An 18,964-nucleotide genomic window follows, 5' to 3' on the forward strand; every position below is an offset into this window, starting at 1 on the left:
ATAACTTTAGGTTGTTTTTCTTTCTTATTAAAGGGAAAAATCAGAGCATTATTATTGGTAGATGAACCTCTAACACACTTCTATTAAAGATAGGAGTTCCACAGGGATCCATTATATCTTCAATTCTGATTAATTTGTATTTAGCTCATTGCGACAGTTTATCAGTTATTTTAGTGAAAGGTTTTTTATATTAACGACATACAGATTTATATTCTGTTGTAGTTCAACAAAGTACAGGCATTGGTTAGTTTATCTGCTTGTTGGATAATGGTTGGCACAAAAACGATTAAGCTTAAATAAAATGAAAACTGAGGATCTTTGGGTAATAAAGCCTGGTATGCAGCCTGGAGTGACTACAAGTTGGCAATGACTTGAATATTCAAGTTTCTAATTAAGTTAGAAATTTGGGAGCTGTTCTTGGCGATGCCTCCCTCAAGTAAAATTAATTTGTAAAATCAAGCTCTGTGCAACTAAACATGATAAATCAACCATGTTTGTTTTGTTTTTGAAGATGATAATGTTTGAAGGCTTATCCAACTCTTTATTGTGGAACAGATTGGATTAGTATAATAGTTTATTCATACGGCTCCGAAAAAGGCATGTGTTGTATGCAGTTGGTCCAAAATGCAGCTACACTGATAGTTACTGAGGTATAACTGGTTTAAATATCTCATCCATGTTGAAGGATCTTCAGTGGTTTCCAGATTTTCTAGATTTTAAAATTTTTTGTCTGATTTTTAAAGCTGTGCGGAGAATGGGGGTGATTTACATGCAAGAGCAGTTGGAGGTCTTACATCTCTAGTCGGAGCTTTACTGACTACTTAGAGGGACTATCTTGCTGCTCCATCACTGAGAGAAGCCCCATTGATAGCTACATGGGAAAGGAATTTAAATCTGCTGACCTTAAATTGTCGCTGGAAATTACAGACTCATATATAATCCTAGCAATCTGTCAACAATTAAAATCCTGGTTGTTTAAAGTGGCATTTCCTTGGGGATTAAAAGAAAAAAAAAGATCAGGGTTTTATTTCTATTGCATTTGATTCTATGTTCTTATTAATATCTGTTTTTTACCACTGTTATTCCTTGCTCAGGGATCTATAAATGAATTTGAGTATGTAATAAAGATGAACAAATAATCTGTATTTATGTACAAATGACCTCATAGCCCTGTCATCCAAACAGTGTTCTTAGTAAGGCATGCATGAGGGGACCTATTTGCTTGTACGGTATATGTTGGATGTACAATATATATTCCATGCCACATACCCAGGTTGTCATGCCCCTAGAAGAAAACCGTGCTATATTATCTTCAAAATCAATGCCACCGACTCCAATTACATCCATCTGGTCAGCAGGATTATTGAGAGTGCTAAAAACAAACACAAAAGAAAGAAATATAGTTACAAATAATGCTAAATATTCCTACTTTACTCTTTACACTCCCACTTTCCTGTATCCAAGATTTTATTTCAGTTCAAAGCTCTATAATTTTAGAAGCTAAAGACACACAGATTGTTGAACATTTCTGAAACTGCAAATAAAGAGGTACAGAGTGAGTAACAAGCAACCCAATAAAGTTAACTGCATAATCTTAGCTTGTATAGTCAGTGGGACAAACCTCCCACTAAATATACTCAGCTAAAGTTACCTGGATAACGTTATCTGGGTAACTTTACTGCTCATCAGCTTACTGAAAATTCATTTTTAAAAAATCTGCATTCCTTCACTGACAACTGAAAGATTAATCCCCATTCACAATTGAGTTCTGAGCAGGAATTGGTGCTTCAGCTGTCAGTGAAGGAGTGCAGTGAGTACATTAATACATAAGAGCTGTTAGCTCTGACAGCTCTAGCACTTATGTATTAAGTGGTAGATTTTTAAACTTACGCGCGTGCGTCCATGCGTGTGCACTTCCCGGCATGGACGCAGCTATTTTATAACATGCCCGCATGTTATATAATATATGAGGGGCATGCACACGGCAGTAAATTTTTAATTTATGCATTGGCGACGTGAGTCCCTTTTCCCAGTTCCTTACCCTTCTCCCCTCTCCTCCCCACCCTCTAAACCCTTTGTCCTACCTTTTTTGGTTTTTATTTTGTTGCTTACCGCTCCTTTGGAGCAGTAGCAACATGCATGCGCCAGCAATCCCTTCCCCGGTACAGCGGCAAAACAGCAGCCTCCAGCCCTGCCCCTCCCCGCCCTCCGGACTGCCCCTTTCATTCGGCCCGGTGCTTCTGCGCATAATGGGAGTTACGCGGGTGGCCGTGCCCCTTTGAAGATGTGAGAGGCATGCGCAAGGCCCAGCCACGCGCGTAACCCCCATTTTCCCACATGCGCAACGTTTTAAAAATCTACCCTTCAGAGAACAGAAGATGACTACTCCTTCTATTCTACAATGGGGAGCCTTTTTGGCGGTTCTGGGAGCAGAGTTTCATAAATACACTGAAGGTAGGGGAGGTAGACGCTATCAGTCATACCTAGGCCATTCATTTTTTCAAGAAATCAGGGGGAGAAGAGGGGAGAATCATCCAATGCTTGTTGCTTTTTTTTCTTTAGGATTCCAATTTTTCTAACAGTTAGCCAAATAATTTTACCCAGCTGACACTGAATATCACCACTAATTGGGTAAATTTAAGCCATGCCGAAGGAATACCTTCACCTTGACTCTTTATCTAGCTAAGCTCTAGCTGGATAATAAGTTATAGAGTTTAAACTTAGATGCTCAGCAGGGCAGGATATTTAAAAGTTAGGGCTTGTCTGGCTAAGAACTTACCCAGACAGGTAGGTATGCAAAAAAAACCTTACAAACAAATTTAGATCCAATTCCATCAAAATTTCTTAAGGAGGTAAATCTGGGCTTAGTTCCATACCTCACCACTATTGTCAATACTAACCTTGGTTTAGGCACTGTGCCACCTATACTGAAACAAGGTGAAATTAGTTCTTACCTGATAATTTCCATTCCTTGAGTTAAGTCAGACCATCCAGATGAACAGGTTACACCCACTGACCAGCAGATGTAAATAGATCAATGAGGTCACCCCTTCTATGCATCTGGGTTGATCTCAGCCTACCAGTATTATCTGTATCAAGTCAATTGGACAACTTCAAACAATTTAGGTTTTTTTTTTGATTAATTTTTTTTTTTTGGGGGGGGGGGGGGGGGGTTTAACCAGGAAGGCTTCCAAAGGAAATAAATCAACTAGGAAGCAGATATAAAGTAGTAGAGAGTAAACCACTTATTTGATATGAAGAAAACAATTGCAGATCTCAAGTATCTCAGAATGAAGAGCTACAAATGTTTAGCAGTACAGGAAGAGTCCTAGACTGGTCTGACTGAATTCAAGGAAAGGAAATTATCAGATAAAAACTAAATTTGACCTTCCTCTATATGCAGTCAACACCAGTTTAGATGAATGGGATGTATTGCAGCTACTCCTGCAGAACACTGCGAATCCTGCTCTTAATGCCTCAGAGACAAGAGAGGTCTCCTGACATCCCAGCAATATTGTTTCTAATGGAATTCAAAGATGACCAAGTCACTGCCTTACAAATGTCCAGAGGAGAAACCAACCACAGCTCTGTCCAAGAAGTAGTCTAAGCCTGCATGGAATGTGCTCTCACCAATTTAAGAAAGAGCCTACTGGATTGCACATAGGCTCCCGTAATAACCTCCTTAAACCAATGCTGTAGTAGCCACCTTACCCTTCTGTACAACAACAAAAGATGATCTGATTACCTGAAAGCATTAGTGACCTTGAGATATCTCAAAGAACTCTCCTTACACTTAGACATGAAGCAACCTGTATTCAGTCAAAACAGTATGTCTGCTAAACGAAGGCAAACAGATAGATCAAGTCAAAGAAAGGCTGTCACCACTTTCAACAGAAAGGAAGGAAACTTGCAATCTTGACAATATCTTCTGTGACTGATAAAAAATTAAGGTCTCTGCGATTAAGCACTGGTAACTTTGAAATTCTTCAAGCTAAAGACTTAGCTATGAGAAAAACATTTCTTACAATTAAACAGTCTTAATGAAATGACCTTAAGTGCAAATTGAGACCCCAATAAAAGACAACTGCTTGGGTAACATTTGTTTTACAGGTGGTATGTCAAGTACAACAAAATAAATAAATCCCAAGATAGGAAGGAATTCCTTAGCGGAGACCAAATATGTAACACTTTACTACAAAAAATGAGATATTTGAATGGGAAGACAAGGTTTCACAAAAATGCACCCCCTGCAGGAAGCAAGAGCTGCAAATTGCACCTTCAAGAAATTAAGTGCCAAACCCTTGAAGGCCTTCCAGTATCACTAGCACAGACGCCTTGCTAAGACTAAAATAAATGTCTTCCAATGCACCAGTCCACAAAATCTGTCCAAATATGCACATAACCTAATGAAACAGAAGACTTCTTAGCCCTTAAAGGAGTACTCACTATGCTCTGGGATTAAACTTTTTTTTTTTTAAACTAAACAAGCCCTGTCAAGGGCCAAGCCATGAAACCAAACCAATCTGGATCTTCATGCAAAAACTGGAACCTGCAACAGCAGCTCTGAATGAAGAAAGGCCCAAGGTGTTCCAAGCAAGACATGTAAAAGGTCTGCATACCAAGGGCTCTGTGGCCAGGCTGCAGCTATTAGAAACACCAGACCTGGATACCCTGAAGAGCCAGATGACAACAAACCTCAGAAAGAATCCTCCAATAAACGGAAATGAAAAAAGTCATAGAGATCCAAGATGGCCATCGGATGAGCTGCTATATTCTGAGCGTCCTCGATTAATCTTAAAAGATTATTTTTCCTGCGAAAACTTTACCTTTTACCATGGGAAGGAAGCGCAAGCCGAGGACTCCTTATCCCGCAGTAACTTTGGCGAGCATTCCAACCGGCCCAATGGAAGCCCATGTCACGCGCAGCGACAGAGAAGCGTGAGACCAGCCGTTGCAGAGAGGGGGAGGGGAATTTGAGCTCCCTCTCTACCAGGCTCAATATCACCGTTGAGTCCCGCGGAGAGGACTCCACTGCTTAATCCAACTGCCGGAAGAGTTGCACTTACTCCGGGGGAGGAAACCCGCAACCAAAGAGTTCAGGACTTCATTCCAGCGGGGTCCGGAGCAGTGCCGACGGCAGCCTCTAGCCCCCCGGGAGCACAGGGGCAAGGCGGTGATGAAAGTGGAGCCTCAGGAGGAGAAGCTTCGTGTGCTGCTGGGCTTTTTCCCATGATAGAAATACCATCAATGGTAAGACCACAAGTCTTTTCCTTTGAAACATTGTGGGAAGCCATAAATGAGAGGAGAACGAATATATTGCAGCAGTTAACACCAGTAACAGAACAAGTAAGATGGCATGAAAAGAAAATGGAAACGTTTGTGAATTTGAATTTAGAATTGGAACAACAGACTGCTTCTATTCGGACTGAGATAAAGGTGCTTCAACAAAAGCAATCAGGGTTGATGAAAGATAAAAATTGCACTGCTCAAAAAATAGAAAATCTTGAGAACATTACAAAAAATCGAAATCTAAGATATATAAATTTTCCCCAACTACCTATGAGATCTCCGAGAGAGGTTTTTAATAAGTATATGTTTGATATACTTAAAATCTCTGAAGAATTGATTCCATCGATTACGAAGATATTTTACATATCAAAGTCTAGAACAGAAGCAGTAAATCAAGAAGGTGATTTAGAGACTTTGAGACCAGCAAGTGATCAGCCTCTCAATATAACAACAATTCTGGAAACATCTGATATGGAACTGGCTATTCTTGCAACTTTGATTGTGACTTTTGCATTAGAGACTGATAGGGAATGGCTGTTGAAATTAAGTATAAAACATAGGAATGAAAGATTATTGGGAAAATTAGTTAGAGCCTTCCTTGATGTCTCTCGTGAGACACAGAGGAGGAGAAAAGCCTTCCTCCTCTTGAGACCACAGGTCTTATTAATTGGGGCGAGATATTTCCTCAAATTCCCATGTAAATGTGTGGTTAAATATTTACAGAACACATATGTGTTTTTTGATCCACCCCAGTTAACTCAGTTCTTAGTGGGAAAAGCTCCCTTAACAGCTGAAGCACCCTGTTTGGAGGCTCCTAGTCCCTCATAAGTAAAAGGAGTGTCGCTATAAATATCTGGTTTATTTTCTTGAATAGTTCAATTGTACTTTTCTCCTTTAGGTTTGGAAGGATCCACCCCCATTATAGTGGATCTCAAAATATGAAGAGATACTATAAAACTTTCTCTTTTGTTTAAATATTTGATAGTGTATATTTACAGTATATGTATACTGACTGAATGTATTATCTTCTCTTTCTTATCAAGATTTGTTCTTGTAATTATTGTAAATTGCATAAATATAAAAAAAAAAAAAAAGCCATAGAAAACCACATCCGAAGGCCAATGCCAGATAAAGGCAACCAGATTGGATGACACTCTTTAATTCTTCCTACTGAAAAACCAGCGCACCTATGCATTCCTGATTGTCGCCATCAGACCCAACAGTAGGGAGGCTATCACCTGTTTACCATCAGATTGAAGGTAGTCTAGGAGAGCGACCATTTTCCAGTATCAAATACAAATACATTGTTACTGGGGGGGGGAAGAGAAATCAAGCATGCATTCTCCACTCCGGCTACATACAAGGCCCATAATATCCTGTAGATTCCTTTCTTCTGATCAAATCAGCAAATTAATTTCTTCCACCACCTGATCACTCGATTATCCTTTGATAATTAACCAATATAGCAGGTGTTTTGTGAAAAATTAGTGTTAATTTATATATGCTACTGCCAAGGCCTTAAGACATTATTCTGACAGCCAGACTCCTAAGAATGAAACTTTGAAGGGCCAATCAAAGTGCTCTGGATTTCTAACTATTGACGGACCACCATGATTCTTCCTCTGACCCTGATACTTGAGCCACCTGGTCCAGGTAATGGGCCCCACAACCTGAAAGGCTATCATCTGTCATCAGAATAACCAGGCTGGAGACTCAAGATTCATGCTTTACTCCGAATTCCTGGAATTCATCCACTATTTCAAGTTTGCCTTGATCAGCTCAGACCCCAGCAATTTTCTATAACAACCCTGGGATGAGGACCCCACCTCAACAATATATGTGTCCTCATCCCAGAGACTAGATCTAAGGAACCAAGGAGCTGTAGAAACCTCCATACCATCGCAACAGACATCTATGAGAAAATTCTCCACAGCAGTTTCTGAATCCTTGTCCCGTTAACCAAATTTGACATATCTGTTGACTAGACTCCCTAAATTCTACAGCAAGAGAAGAGGAACTGAATTGTTCTTGGAGAAATTATCCAATCCAGCTCTTCAAGAACTCCACCACCCTTCTTATGGCTGCCAAGTCTTCAAGCTAATCAACAAAGAAAGGATGCATCAGGATGTATCAAGATTTCCTCTTTCTGCAGGACTACTGCTACAGGTACCATTACCTTCAAAAAGGTTCTGTGAACTATAGCTAATCCAAAAGGCAGTGCCTGGCAGTGAAAGTCCTTTTACCTCCACAAAGAAAAGAAATCTCTGCAGGCATCACCTTATAGGACTAAGCAATTAAACCTCCAGAAAAACTAAGGTGGTTAGGAATTCTCCCTGTTGCACCACTGTTATGACTGTCTGCAACAACTCCATCTTGAAGAGGGTCATTGAGGAACTTTACCTGTTTCAGCTCCAAAATGGGACAATGAACACTTGTCTTTCTTGCGTACCTGACCACCATGATTCCATGGCACCAGAATTACTGCTTTCAGAGAGAGAACCACTCCAAAGTCATGCACACTGCTTCCCTCTTATTGGCGGAGTGATAAGGGGAAGCCATAAAAAACACCTGAAACTGATCAAGAGGATTCCAAGACGTAACCTTAAGTCATTTCTAAAACCATAGATCCAAAGCAATCTGTTACAACTGGGATAAACAGCTGCCTAGCTACTGAATCGGAGATTGGAGCCTGAAAACAAAACTCACTGAGAATTACGGGAGGAACTCTCAGACCTGAAGAGCCAACGTTACCTCCTCTATTTTCATATGAAAGCACCGAAATGTATCAAAGGGGGCGAGATCTCTGAGCATCCGAAAATCTTCCCTGCTTAATTCTCCAGGAGTCACAAAATGCACTACCTGTATTAGTGGAAAATAATGTATTTCTAAGTCTGTTTTCCAAAAGTCCTAGAACTTTTGAATCACCCCATACTCTGGCCATTTTCTCAAGATCCACCCCCAACAAATCCACTTAAAGGGAAGTTTTGTTAAACTGGTCTTAGAGATAAAATCTGCTGACTGGCTGCCCAACCACAGTAGCCTCCTAGCTGAAAAAAGTTAGAGCAAAAGGAGTCGTAGCAGGCCTTGGACCAGGGTCTGCAGGTTTTGGAGCCGCTATGCTGTACAAAGAACCACAGAATAGTTCCAGATATGGAAGCCATACACCTTGAAGTAAGAACATAAGAAATTACCAGACTGGGTCAGACCAAGGGTCCATCAAGCCCAGCATCCTGTTTCCAACAGAGGCCAAACCAGGCTACAAGTACCTGGCAAGACCCAAACACTAAGTACATCCCATGCTACTGATGCCAGTAATAACAGTGGCTATTCCCTAAGTCAACTTGATTAACAGCAGTTAATGGACACTCCTCCAAGAATTTATCCAAACCTTTTTAAAACCCAGATACACTAACTGCACTAATCACATCCTCTGGCAACAAATTCCAGAGCTTAATTGTGTGTTGAGTGAAAAAGAATGTTCTCCAATTAAATGTGCTACTTGCTAACTTCATGGAGTGCCCCCTAGTCCTTCTATTATCTGAAAGCGTAAATAACTGATTCACATCTTCCCATTCTAAACCTCTCATGATTTTAAAGACCTCTATCACATCCCCCCCCCCCCCCCCCTCAGCCGTCTCTTCTCCAAGGTTTACAGCCCTAACCTCTTTAAGCCTTTCCTCATAGGGGAGCTGTTTCATCCCCTTTATCATTTTGGTCACCCTTCTCTGTACCATTTCCAGTGCAACTATATCTTTTTTGACACGCGGTGACTAGAATTGTACACAGTACCTAAGGTGCGGTCTCACCATGGAGCAATACAGAGGCATTATGACATTTTCCGTTTTATTCACCATTCCCTTCCTAATAATTCCTATCATTCTGTTTGCTTTTTTGATTGCCGTAGGACACTGAGCCGGCGATTTCAATGTATTATCCACTATGATGCCTAGATATTTTTCCTGGGTGGTAACTCCTAATAGTATAAACTCAATCAAAGGAAGCATCAGCCAGAAATGCCACGCAGAGTCCCAATTGTGAAGCTTCCTGGAAGTGGACCTCAGGACAAGACAGCCCCAAGCACAACCTGAAATACCCTACTAGCAACCACAAGGCCAGCTTCAGGACCATCTCAATTTTTCCAACTTGTGTATCCACTAAGGCTATATCACTTTCCACGGAAAAGGTAGCTCTTTGGTGGCAGAGCACACCAGCGCATCTACCTTATGAAAAGTCAAGCCTCTTCTGTTTCTGGGTCACCAAAGGTACAGCTTAGGCAAAGAGCTCTCCCCTTTTTAAATTCACTTCTAGAGAGGCCCATGTTTGATTTTACACTGCCCTGTGCAGGGGAAAGATTTAAAAAGCCCTTGATATGGACCATAACAGGCCCTAAGAGGAACAGGCAGTTTTGGGGTTTGTTTGTTTGTTTTTTTTACAATATTCCACATTTGCAATGCTTTAATAATTAAGAAAGCAAATTCTTCCTTATGAAAAACAGAAAAAGGACAAGTCAACCTCCCTTTTGAAGGGAATTCTCCTTCCTCCGACTTTTACTCCCTTAGGAACTTCCAAAGGAGAAGCAAAACCTGGAGCGGACTTTGGGACCAAACTCTGTCCAATGCAAAACACCTTGTTCAAGAGACTCATGAAACATAGAAATGACGGCAGAAGACGACCAAACGGCCCATCCAGTCTGCCCAGCAAGTTTCACACTCTCTTTTTTTTCATACTTATCTGTTTCTCTTGGCTCTTAGTAACCTTTTGGTTCTATTACCCTTCCACCCCCACCATTAATGTAGAGAGCAGTGTTGGAGCTGCATCTAAATGAAATATCTAGCTTAATTAGTTAGGGGTAGTAACCACCGCAATAAGCAAGCTACACCCATGGTTGTTTACCCCGACTATGTAATTCAATCCTTGTTGGTTGTCTGTATATAGATCCACTTTTCTTCATTCCCCCTGCCGCTGAAGCAGAGAGTTATGCTGGATATGCATTGAAAGTGAAGTGTCAGTCTTTCTCCCCTGCCGTTGAAGCAGCGAGCTATGCTGGATATGCTTGAAGACTTTCTCCCCTGCCGTTGAAGCAGAGAGCTACGCTGGATATGCTTGAAGACTTTCTCCCCTGCCGTTGAAGCAGAGAGCTACGCTGGATATGCTTGAAGACTTTCTCCCCTGCCGTTGAAGCAGAGAGCTACGCTGGATATGCTTGAAGACTTTCTCCCCTGCCGCTGAAACAGAGAGCTACGCTGGAAATGCTTGAAGACTTTCTCCCCTGCCGTTGAAGCAGAGAGCTACGCTGGATATGCTTGAAGACTTCCTCCCTTGCCGTTGAAGCAGAGAGCTACTCTGGATATGCTTGAAGACTTCCTCCCCTGCCGTTGAAGCAGAGAGCTACGCTGAATATGCTTGAAGACTTCCTCCCCTGCCGTTGAAGCAGAGAGCTATGCTGAATATGCTTGAAGACTTCCTCCCCTGCCGTTGAAGCAGAGAGCTATGCTGAATATGCTTGAAGACTTCCTCCCCTGCCGTTGAAGCAGAGAGCTATGCTGGATATGCTTGAAGACTTCCTCCCCTGCCGTTGAAGCAGAGAGCTATGCTGGATATACTTGAAGACTTCCTCCTCTGCCGTTGAAGCAGAGAGCTATGCTGGATATGCTTGAAGACTTCCTCCTCTGCCGTTGAAGCAGAGAGCTATGCTGGATATGCTTGAAGACTTCCTCCCCTGCCGTTGAAGCAAAGAGCTATGCTGGATATGCATTGAAAGTGAAGTATCAGGCTTATTTGATTTGGGGTAGTAACTGCCATAAAAAGCAAGCTACTCCCTGCTTTTTTGTGAATGCAAATCTTTTTTTTTTTCCCCACATTCATTTACGTCCTCTAGACTTTATGGATCCACAGTGTTTATCCCACGCCCCTTTGAAGTCTTTCACACTTCTGGTCTTCACCACTTCCTCCGGAAGGGCATTCCAGGCATCCACCACCCTCTCGGTGAAGAAATACTTCCTGACATTGGTTCTGAGTCTTCCTCCCTCGAGCTTCAAATCATGACCCCTGGTTCTGCTGATTTGTTTCGACGGAAAAGGTTTGTCGTTGTCTTTGGATCATTAAAACCTTTCAAGTATCTGAAAGTCTGTATCATATCACCTCTGCTCCACCTTTCCTCCAGGGTGTACATATTTAGATTCTTCAATCTCTCCTCATAAGTCATTCGATGAAGACCTTCCACCTTTTTGGTCGCCCTTCTCTGGACCGCCTCCATCTTGTCTCTGTCTCTTCGGAGATACGGTCTCCAGAACTGAACACAGTATTCCAGGTGAGGCCTCACTAAGGACCTGTACAAGGGGATAATCACTTCCCTTTTCTTACTCGATATTCCTCTCTCTATGCAGCCCAGCATTCTTCTGGCTTTAGCTATCGCCTTGTCACATTGTTTCGCCGATTTCAGATCATTAGATACCATCACCCCAAGGTCTCTCTCCTGCTCTGTGAACATCAGCCCTTCTCCCCCCATCGAATACAGTTCATTTGGATTTCCACTCCCCATATGCATGACTCTGCACTTCTTGGCATTGAATTTCAGCTGCCATATCTTCGACCACTCTTCCAGCTTCCTTAAATCCCGTCTCATTCTTTCCACTCCTTCCGGCGTGTCCACTCTGTTGCAGATCTTAGTGTCATCTGCAAAAACACAAACCTTACCTTCTATCCCGTCCGCAATGTCGCTCACAAATATATTGAACAGGACCGGTCCCAACACCGATCCTTGCGGTACACCGCTTAAAACTTCCCTCTCTTCAGAGAGAGCTCCATTTACCATCACACACTGTCTTCTGTCCGTCAACCAGTTTGCAATCCAGGCCACCACCTCGGCACTCACTCCTAAGCTTCTCATTTTATTCACCAGTCTCCTGTGCGGGACCGTATCAAAAGCTTTGCTGAAATCCAAGTAGATGACATCGAGCGCTCTTCCTTGATCCACTTCCTTGGTTACCCAGTCAAAAAAGTCAATCAGATTTGTCTGACAGGATCTTCCCCTGGTGAATCCATGCTGCCTCTGGTCCATCAATTCTCCCGACTGTAGATAGTTCACTATTCTCTCTTTCAACAGTGACTCATGCCAAGAAAAGAGAGGCTCCTACAAATTCCCATCACTGATAAGGTGGCTGCATTTCTCATTGTGGTGCTCTTTCACTCTGTGGGAACTGTTTGCTTGAAAAAGGCTTGCTGCTGCAGATTCTTCCCCCACCCACCTCCTGAGCTGAAAATTCATCGCTCCCACTGCATACCTTATGCTGCTAGGCAGGATCTGTACAACAATCCTCCCAAATGCTGCTTCTGGGCCCCACCAGAACTGCAGAGCACTGCCCTTTCTTCCGCATTGTGCAAAGCTACAACACCTCCCTCACCATGCTGAAAACTCACCACCATGGCCAGGACCACCCCAGACTCCGCAGCTCTCTAGACTTCTGCTCCCAGCGGCTGATTATCTGGCTGCTCTGTGTTCCATCCTTTCCACTCGATTCCCCATTTTTAATTTTTTTAATAATCTTTAATCAAAAGGCAAAGGCTTCCATCTGGTTTTTTTTTTTTTTTAAAGGAAAGAGAGAAGGAAAGCAGGAGGGATGGTGGGGGAGAAGAAGACCAAGAAACAGACTAGGAAGGTAGCTCAGGCTTTCACCTCCGAAGCTGCCTAGCAAATCCATTTGAACCAGGGCAATGTTCAACTGAGGGAGGGAGAACAAGTCATTTACCTCTGGAGCTTTCCTCTAAAATCTTCCTGTTCACCCAGTCTAACTAGGCCTTACTCCATAGCACAGGATGTTTATCTACCATATTCTGGAGACAGAGAATACTGGCAGGCTAAGATCAGCATGAAGGCATATAAGAGGATTCAGCAAACCTGTTGCTCTCTGTCTCCATCTGCTGGTTGATGGGCATAGCCCATACATCTGGACTGGTCTAACTGAAGAGGAAGCACTAGTTAGGCCAAAAACTAAAGATGATTTAACTGGACCTGGCTTACAAACTACAGCTCCATCTCTAAACTTACTATTTCTATCTAAATCATTAGAAAATACGGTTTTCAGCTAATTGTATGATTTCCTGACAAAACAACATTCTTCAGACCAGGGTTTAGAACAGAAACAGCTTTAGTAGCATTGACCAATGAGGTAAGAGTAAAGCAGAGTTGCTTAACTTTAACAGGTATTCTCTGAGAACAGCAGGATATTCGTCCTCACAAGTGGGTGATGACATCAGATGGTGTTGGGCACACACAACTTTAATCTCAAAATTTCTAGAATTTTGAGCATGTCCCACTGGGTATATGCAGCATGCCATACTATCCTTTTTTCATTTCTTAAATATTTGTAGTTTCCTTTTTCTTCAGTATTCACTGTTCACAGAGTCTGATTTCTTGAGTTTTCCATTTCAATCTTGTCTGCGAGTTTATTTCTAATTTATAGTTTCTTATTCTGTATTAGGTAATTAGTTAAGTTACAGTTTTACAGTTTCTTATTTTGTCTGTGTTGTGCATATGTGACAGAGGTGTAGCAGTCTGGCTTGTTTTGTTTGTCCGGTAGGTGGTGTGTTGGTGTTCTGGGGCCTGGTGTAATGTTTGCCTTGCTGCCTTTTCATAGATAGGGTTGCTGCTGTTTGAGTCCTGAGAGATACTGGTAGGGCAAGGTTCTAAGTGGTTTTTTATTATATTTTTGTAGGGGTTTGTGTTACTTCACAAAAGCCCGGATTTTAAAAGGGCTACGTGCGAAACCACGTGCATAAACCCCAGTACATGCAGAAGTGCCGGCCCGGGGAAAGGCGGCGGCCCAGGGGGTGTGGTCTGGGTAGGGAGGGGGTAGGGTGGGGCGGCGGGCTGGGACTGCACCATTAGCCGCTGCCCCAGGGAAGCACACGCCTGCAGTTGGCCGGCGCAACACAGATTATTTCTGCTCCAGAGAAGCAGAAATAATCTGCCCCAGTTCTCCAGTTACTTGATCCTAGTTTATCTTCCTTGTTCTATGTAATCGCATTCTTATATGCTTGTTTAATGTTTTAATGTAAACCGAAATATGTAACTCTGCTACATGAATTGCGGTATATAAAAATGTTAAATAAATAAATAAATAAAATAAATAAATCCTGCGTCCACACAGGAACTTCTTTATTCTAATTCTTTAGCTTATGTATGAAGAAGCCAAACCAAAGAGAGGCAGAGGGGTTTCATGAGGACAGACATCCTTTTAACTTCAAAATATACCTGTTACAGATAAGCATCTATGTTTTCTCAAGCAGGATGGCAGTCCTCACAGGTAAGGAATCTCTAGCCACAGTCTGCCCTGAATGAAAACCGTAGAAAAACACATAGGGCCGGATTTTAAAAGGGTTACGCGCATAAGGTACGCTCGTAACCCTTTTAAAACGCCCCTGCGAGCGCCGAGCCTATACTGCATAGGCTTCCAGCGCGCGCAAAAGCCTGGGACACGCGTAAGTCCCAGGGCTTTCTTGGGGTAGGCGTGTTGGGGGCGTGACGTGGTCAGCGCGTCATCAGGGGGCGGTGCCACGGCTCTGGACCAGAACATGGCGCGCGGCAGCCGGTCCGGCGCGCGCAAAGTTACGCCTGCCTCGAGCAGGCATAACTTGTGCGACAGAGGTAGGGGGGTGGGTTAGGTAGGGGAAGGGAGGGGAAGGTGGGGGGAGGCGGAAGGAAAGTTTCCTCCGAGGCCGCTCCGATTTCGGAGTGGCCTCAGAGGGAACAGGCAGCACGCGCAGGGCTCGACGCGCACAAGTTGCACAAATGTGCACCCCCTTGCGCGCGCTGACCCCGGATTTTATAAGATACATGCGGCTAAGCGCGTATCTTATAAAATCTGGCGTACTTTTGTTCGCGCCTGGTGCGTGAACAAAAGTACGCGCGCGCGCTGTGTTTTAAAATGTACCCCACAGTGTCAGCAGTCACAATACCTGTTTTTGGTGTCAGCAAGCCCTTTTTCTATATATTTCTTTTTTATTTTATTTATTTATATATTTGATGAGTTTTATATACCATTATTCGGTAGAGCCATCATAACGGTTTACAAAGTGAATATTTTTCTTAGCAGTGTTGAAACATTATAGCAATTTGAGCATATACAGAAATAAACATATCAAGTCCAATAAGTATTCTTAGGTTGGATGAGGAGAGTAAACATGTTTGGTTGGAGATTATAGCTGAGAGTTCATTTGATGGTTAGTATGGTCAGATGATTGAGGGTCAGTGAAGAATTTGCGAAAGAAAAGAGTTTTTAGGTCTTTTTTGAATGTTTTTGTGTTGTGCTGGGTTCTCAGGTCTTCAGGTAGTATGTTCCAAAGTTTGGGGGAGGTGATGGAGAAGGCTCTTTCTCTTGTTGTTGCCAGATGCGCATCTTTGATGGTGGGGATGTTTAAGTAACTTGAGTTATTGGAGCGTAGGTTTCTTGAGGGGTTTTGAGGAGTTATGTTAAGAGTGTTTAGACCTTGATGACCATTGTTTAAAATTTTGTGAATGATTGTCATTGATTTGTAGGCAATACGTGCAGTAATAGGAAGCCAGTGAAGTGAGGTCAATATGGGTGTTATGTGGTCACTTCTTTTTGTTCCTGTTATTTTGGCGTTAAGTTTGGTATTCTGGTTGTTGTCAGTTATGTTGGATTGGATTAAGTGAGATATTTTATTGTTGAAGATATCAGCAAAGTCATCACTTCCATGATGGTACATGTGGACTCTTGGGTGGTTTTGGTAAGTTTCTGAACTATTGTGAACAACATTCTGGGGTTATGATGATATTTGGAGATTTTGCTGGAGAAGAATTCTTTTTTTGCATTGTTGATGATATTTTTGTATTCAGCTAAGTTGTTCCGATAATTGTTTAGTGTGGTTGTGTTTTTGTTTTTTCTCCATTCCCTTTCTTTTTTCCTGAGTAGACGTTTGGCAATTCTGATGTTTTCATTATACCATTGGTTATTGTGTTTGGCTTGTTGTTTAGACTTTGTAATGATGGGGTTAATGGAGTCTGCTACTTTTTTTGTAATATTTATCCATGATGAAGTTGCAGTCTCAGAATTTGCTAGATTTATGTTGTTAAATTCTACTTGAAGGGATTTTTGAAGAAGATCTGTGTTGAATGGTGGACGGTAGGAGATCTTGTTTGAAGTGGTTTTGGGTGGCTTAATGTTGGAGTTGGCGTTTAGTGTCACTTGGATAAGGTCGTGGTCAGACCAGGGTATTTCTGTGGTTTGAATAGAGTTTGAGTGCCAGAAATCAGTGTTGAAGATGAGGTCGATAGTGTGGCCAGCTTTATGAGTTGGGGATTGGATTATTTGGTTTAGATTTAGAGTTGAAAGGGCATCGGTGATAGTTTGGCAGTTTTTGGATTGCGAGGGTGAGTTAAAGTGAACGTTGAAGTCTCCAAGGATTATGATGGGTTTGTTGAGGGAGATATTGTTCATGATATATTCTATGAATGGTGAGCAGTTTTTTTTTTAGGGTTCCAGGAGGACAGTAAGCATGGCAGATCTGTAGTTTAGGTGAATCGAATAATGCAATTTCAAATGGTGGAGATATGTTTGATGGACGAAGTTTTAGTTGAAGGTTTTTTTTTTAGATAAGCATTAAACCACCTCCTTTTTTGTTTTTTCTGGGAATTGAGGAGGTGTTGTAGTCTTGGCTGGATAGTTGGTTAATTAGTACGGCATCTGTTTTTTTGAGCCAGGTTTTGGTTATTGCGATGAAATCAGGTTTGGAGTCAATGAGTAGGTCATTGACTAGAGGAATTTTTTTTATTATTGAATGTGTGTTGACAAGTATGAATGAGAGTAGTAAGTAGTTTGAGAGTTGGATATTTGAGTTGTTTTTGTTTTTTGGTTGTTTTAATTTGTTGAGGGGTTTGGTTGTATGTTTCATATGTGTTGAGTGGTTGTTTGGGAGGGGTGTGGGATGTTTGTTTGGAAGTGAGATTTTTATATTCATCTTTATTCTTTTGCTTGTAGGTGGTAATAAGTTGGGGGTGTGCTGAATGGGCTGCGCGAAGGGGCGCGCAAAGGAGCCTGCTCCTTTGGATGCGCTCCTTCAGCGCGCGGCGCGCGGAGCGCAGCACCTGGGATGAGTGTAGGTTTAAAGACACTCATCCGGCCCCTTCTGCAACGTCAGGGGGCTGTCCCTTGCAGCGAGTCAGGTGGTAGAGAAGAAGCGGAGAGGCCTTTCCGAGGCCTGTGAGCAGATCAGTGACGTCGGTTGCAAGCGCACTCGGGTGGGGGGGAGGGGGGTCGCCTTGCTAGGCTCTTCTGTTGACAGTGGAGGCGGTCGGCGAGATGGTTAGTCTGTGGGGAAGGCCCCTGCGGAGTCCGGCGGCGGCAGCGAGGAGAGAGGCGTCCGAACTGGAACAAAAACATCAGGCCTTAGGGGAAATGGAATTAGATTCTACACCTTAGAGTTTTCACAGGACAGATTGGCCAAAAATACTGTTGCATTAGGAGTTCATGTCCAAACAATAACATGATGTAAATGGATGAAAAGAACTTCATATTGCAGCCTTGCAGGTGTCCTCCATGAAGACCAATTTTAGGTGTGCTACGGTTACTGCCATGGCTCTGTCACAATAAGCCTTGACATGACCCACTAGATTCAGGTTCACTTGGGTATAACAGAATGAGATGCAATCTGCTAACCAATTTGATAAAGTGTTTTTGGCAAAGGAACTCCCAGGTTTGTTGGTGTCAAAATAAAAAGCTGAGGGGGTTTTCTATGGGCTTCAGTCTGCTCCAGGTAGAAGGCCAATGCTCTCTTGCAGTCCAAGATATGCAGTGCTTATTAACCTTTGTGGACATGTGGTTTGGGAAAGAATATTGGAAGGACAATTGACTGATTAAGATGAAAGTCCATCAATACCTTCAGATGTGTGCACAGAAATACCCTATCATGAAAAAACCTAGCATAATCAATAAGTTACTAGAGCCTGGAGCTCACTCACTGTGCACTGAAGTCACTGCCATCAAAAATAGAACCTTCCAGATCAGGTACTTCAGTTCACAAGAATCTACAGGCTCAAAGAAAACTTTTCATGGCTGGGTCAGTACCACACTGAAGTTCTAAGATACAGCAGGATGCTTGATGGGAGGCTTCAATTAAAGCAAGTACCACATGAATCAGACAACCACATGCTATAGAGAGATGGGTTTACCTTCTACATGGTGGTGATGGGCACCAACTACACTGAGATGAATCCTTACTGAGTTGGTCTGAAGACCTAACTCAGAAAGGTGCAGAAAGTAATCAGGAAGCTTTTTTTGTTTTTTTTGTGGAGCAGGAGAAAGGATCTAGGGTCATCTTCTCACACCACAAGAAAATCCTCCTCTGCTTTAAGACTTCCTTGAAGCCAGAACACAAGATATATCCTCTAAAACAGTGGTCCCCAACCCTGTCCTGGGGGCCCACCAGCCAGTCAGGTTTTCAGGATATCCACAATGCATATGCATGACAGAAAATTTGCATGCACTGCCTCCATAACATGGTTCTCAAAAATCCCCAAAAATGAACAACAGCATGGGACCACTTTTCACCAACAGATAGGAAAAGAGCTAGAAGTTCTTAGAATGCTTTTCGTTATCTATCTTTGATACCTTGAGTTCTCAGGACTGCTCTGTCTTAAACCTTGCCTCTTGTTGGA

General features: G+C 42.5%; 1 protein-coding gene across 1 annotated transcript in view; it reads right to left on the reverse strand.

Moving 5' to 3' along the window:
• Window positions 1–18,964, reverse strand: part of MBTPS1 (membrane bound transcription factor peptidase, site 1) — a 297,566-nt gene that overhangs the window by 143,482 nt on the left and 135,120 nt on the right. Inside the window, exon 9 of the mRNA XM_029608668.1 lies at window positions 1,270–1,372. Coding sequence (XP_029464528.1) covers window positions 1,270–1,372 — 103 coding nt within the window. The remainder of the gene's footprint in view (window positions 1–1,269; window positions 1,373–18,964) is intronic.

Source organism: Rhinatrema bivittatum, chromosome 7 (assembly GCF_901001135.1).
Source record: "Rhinatrema bivittatum chromosome 7, aRhiBiv1.1, whole genome shotgun sequence".
NCBI classification, from domain to species: Eukaryota; Metazoa; Chordata; class Amphibia; order Gymnophiona; family Rhinatrematidae; genus Rhinatrema; species Rhinatrema bivittatum.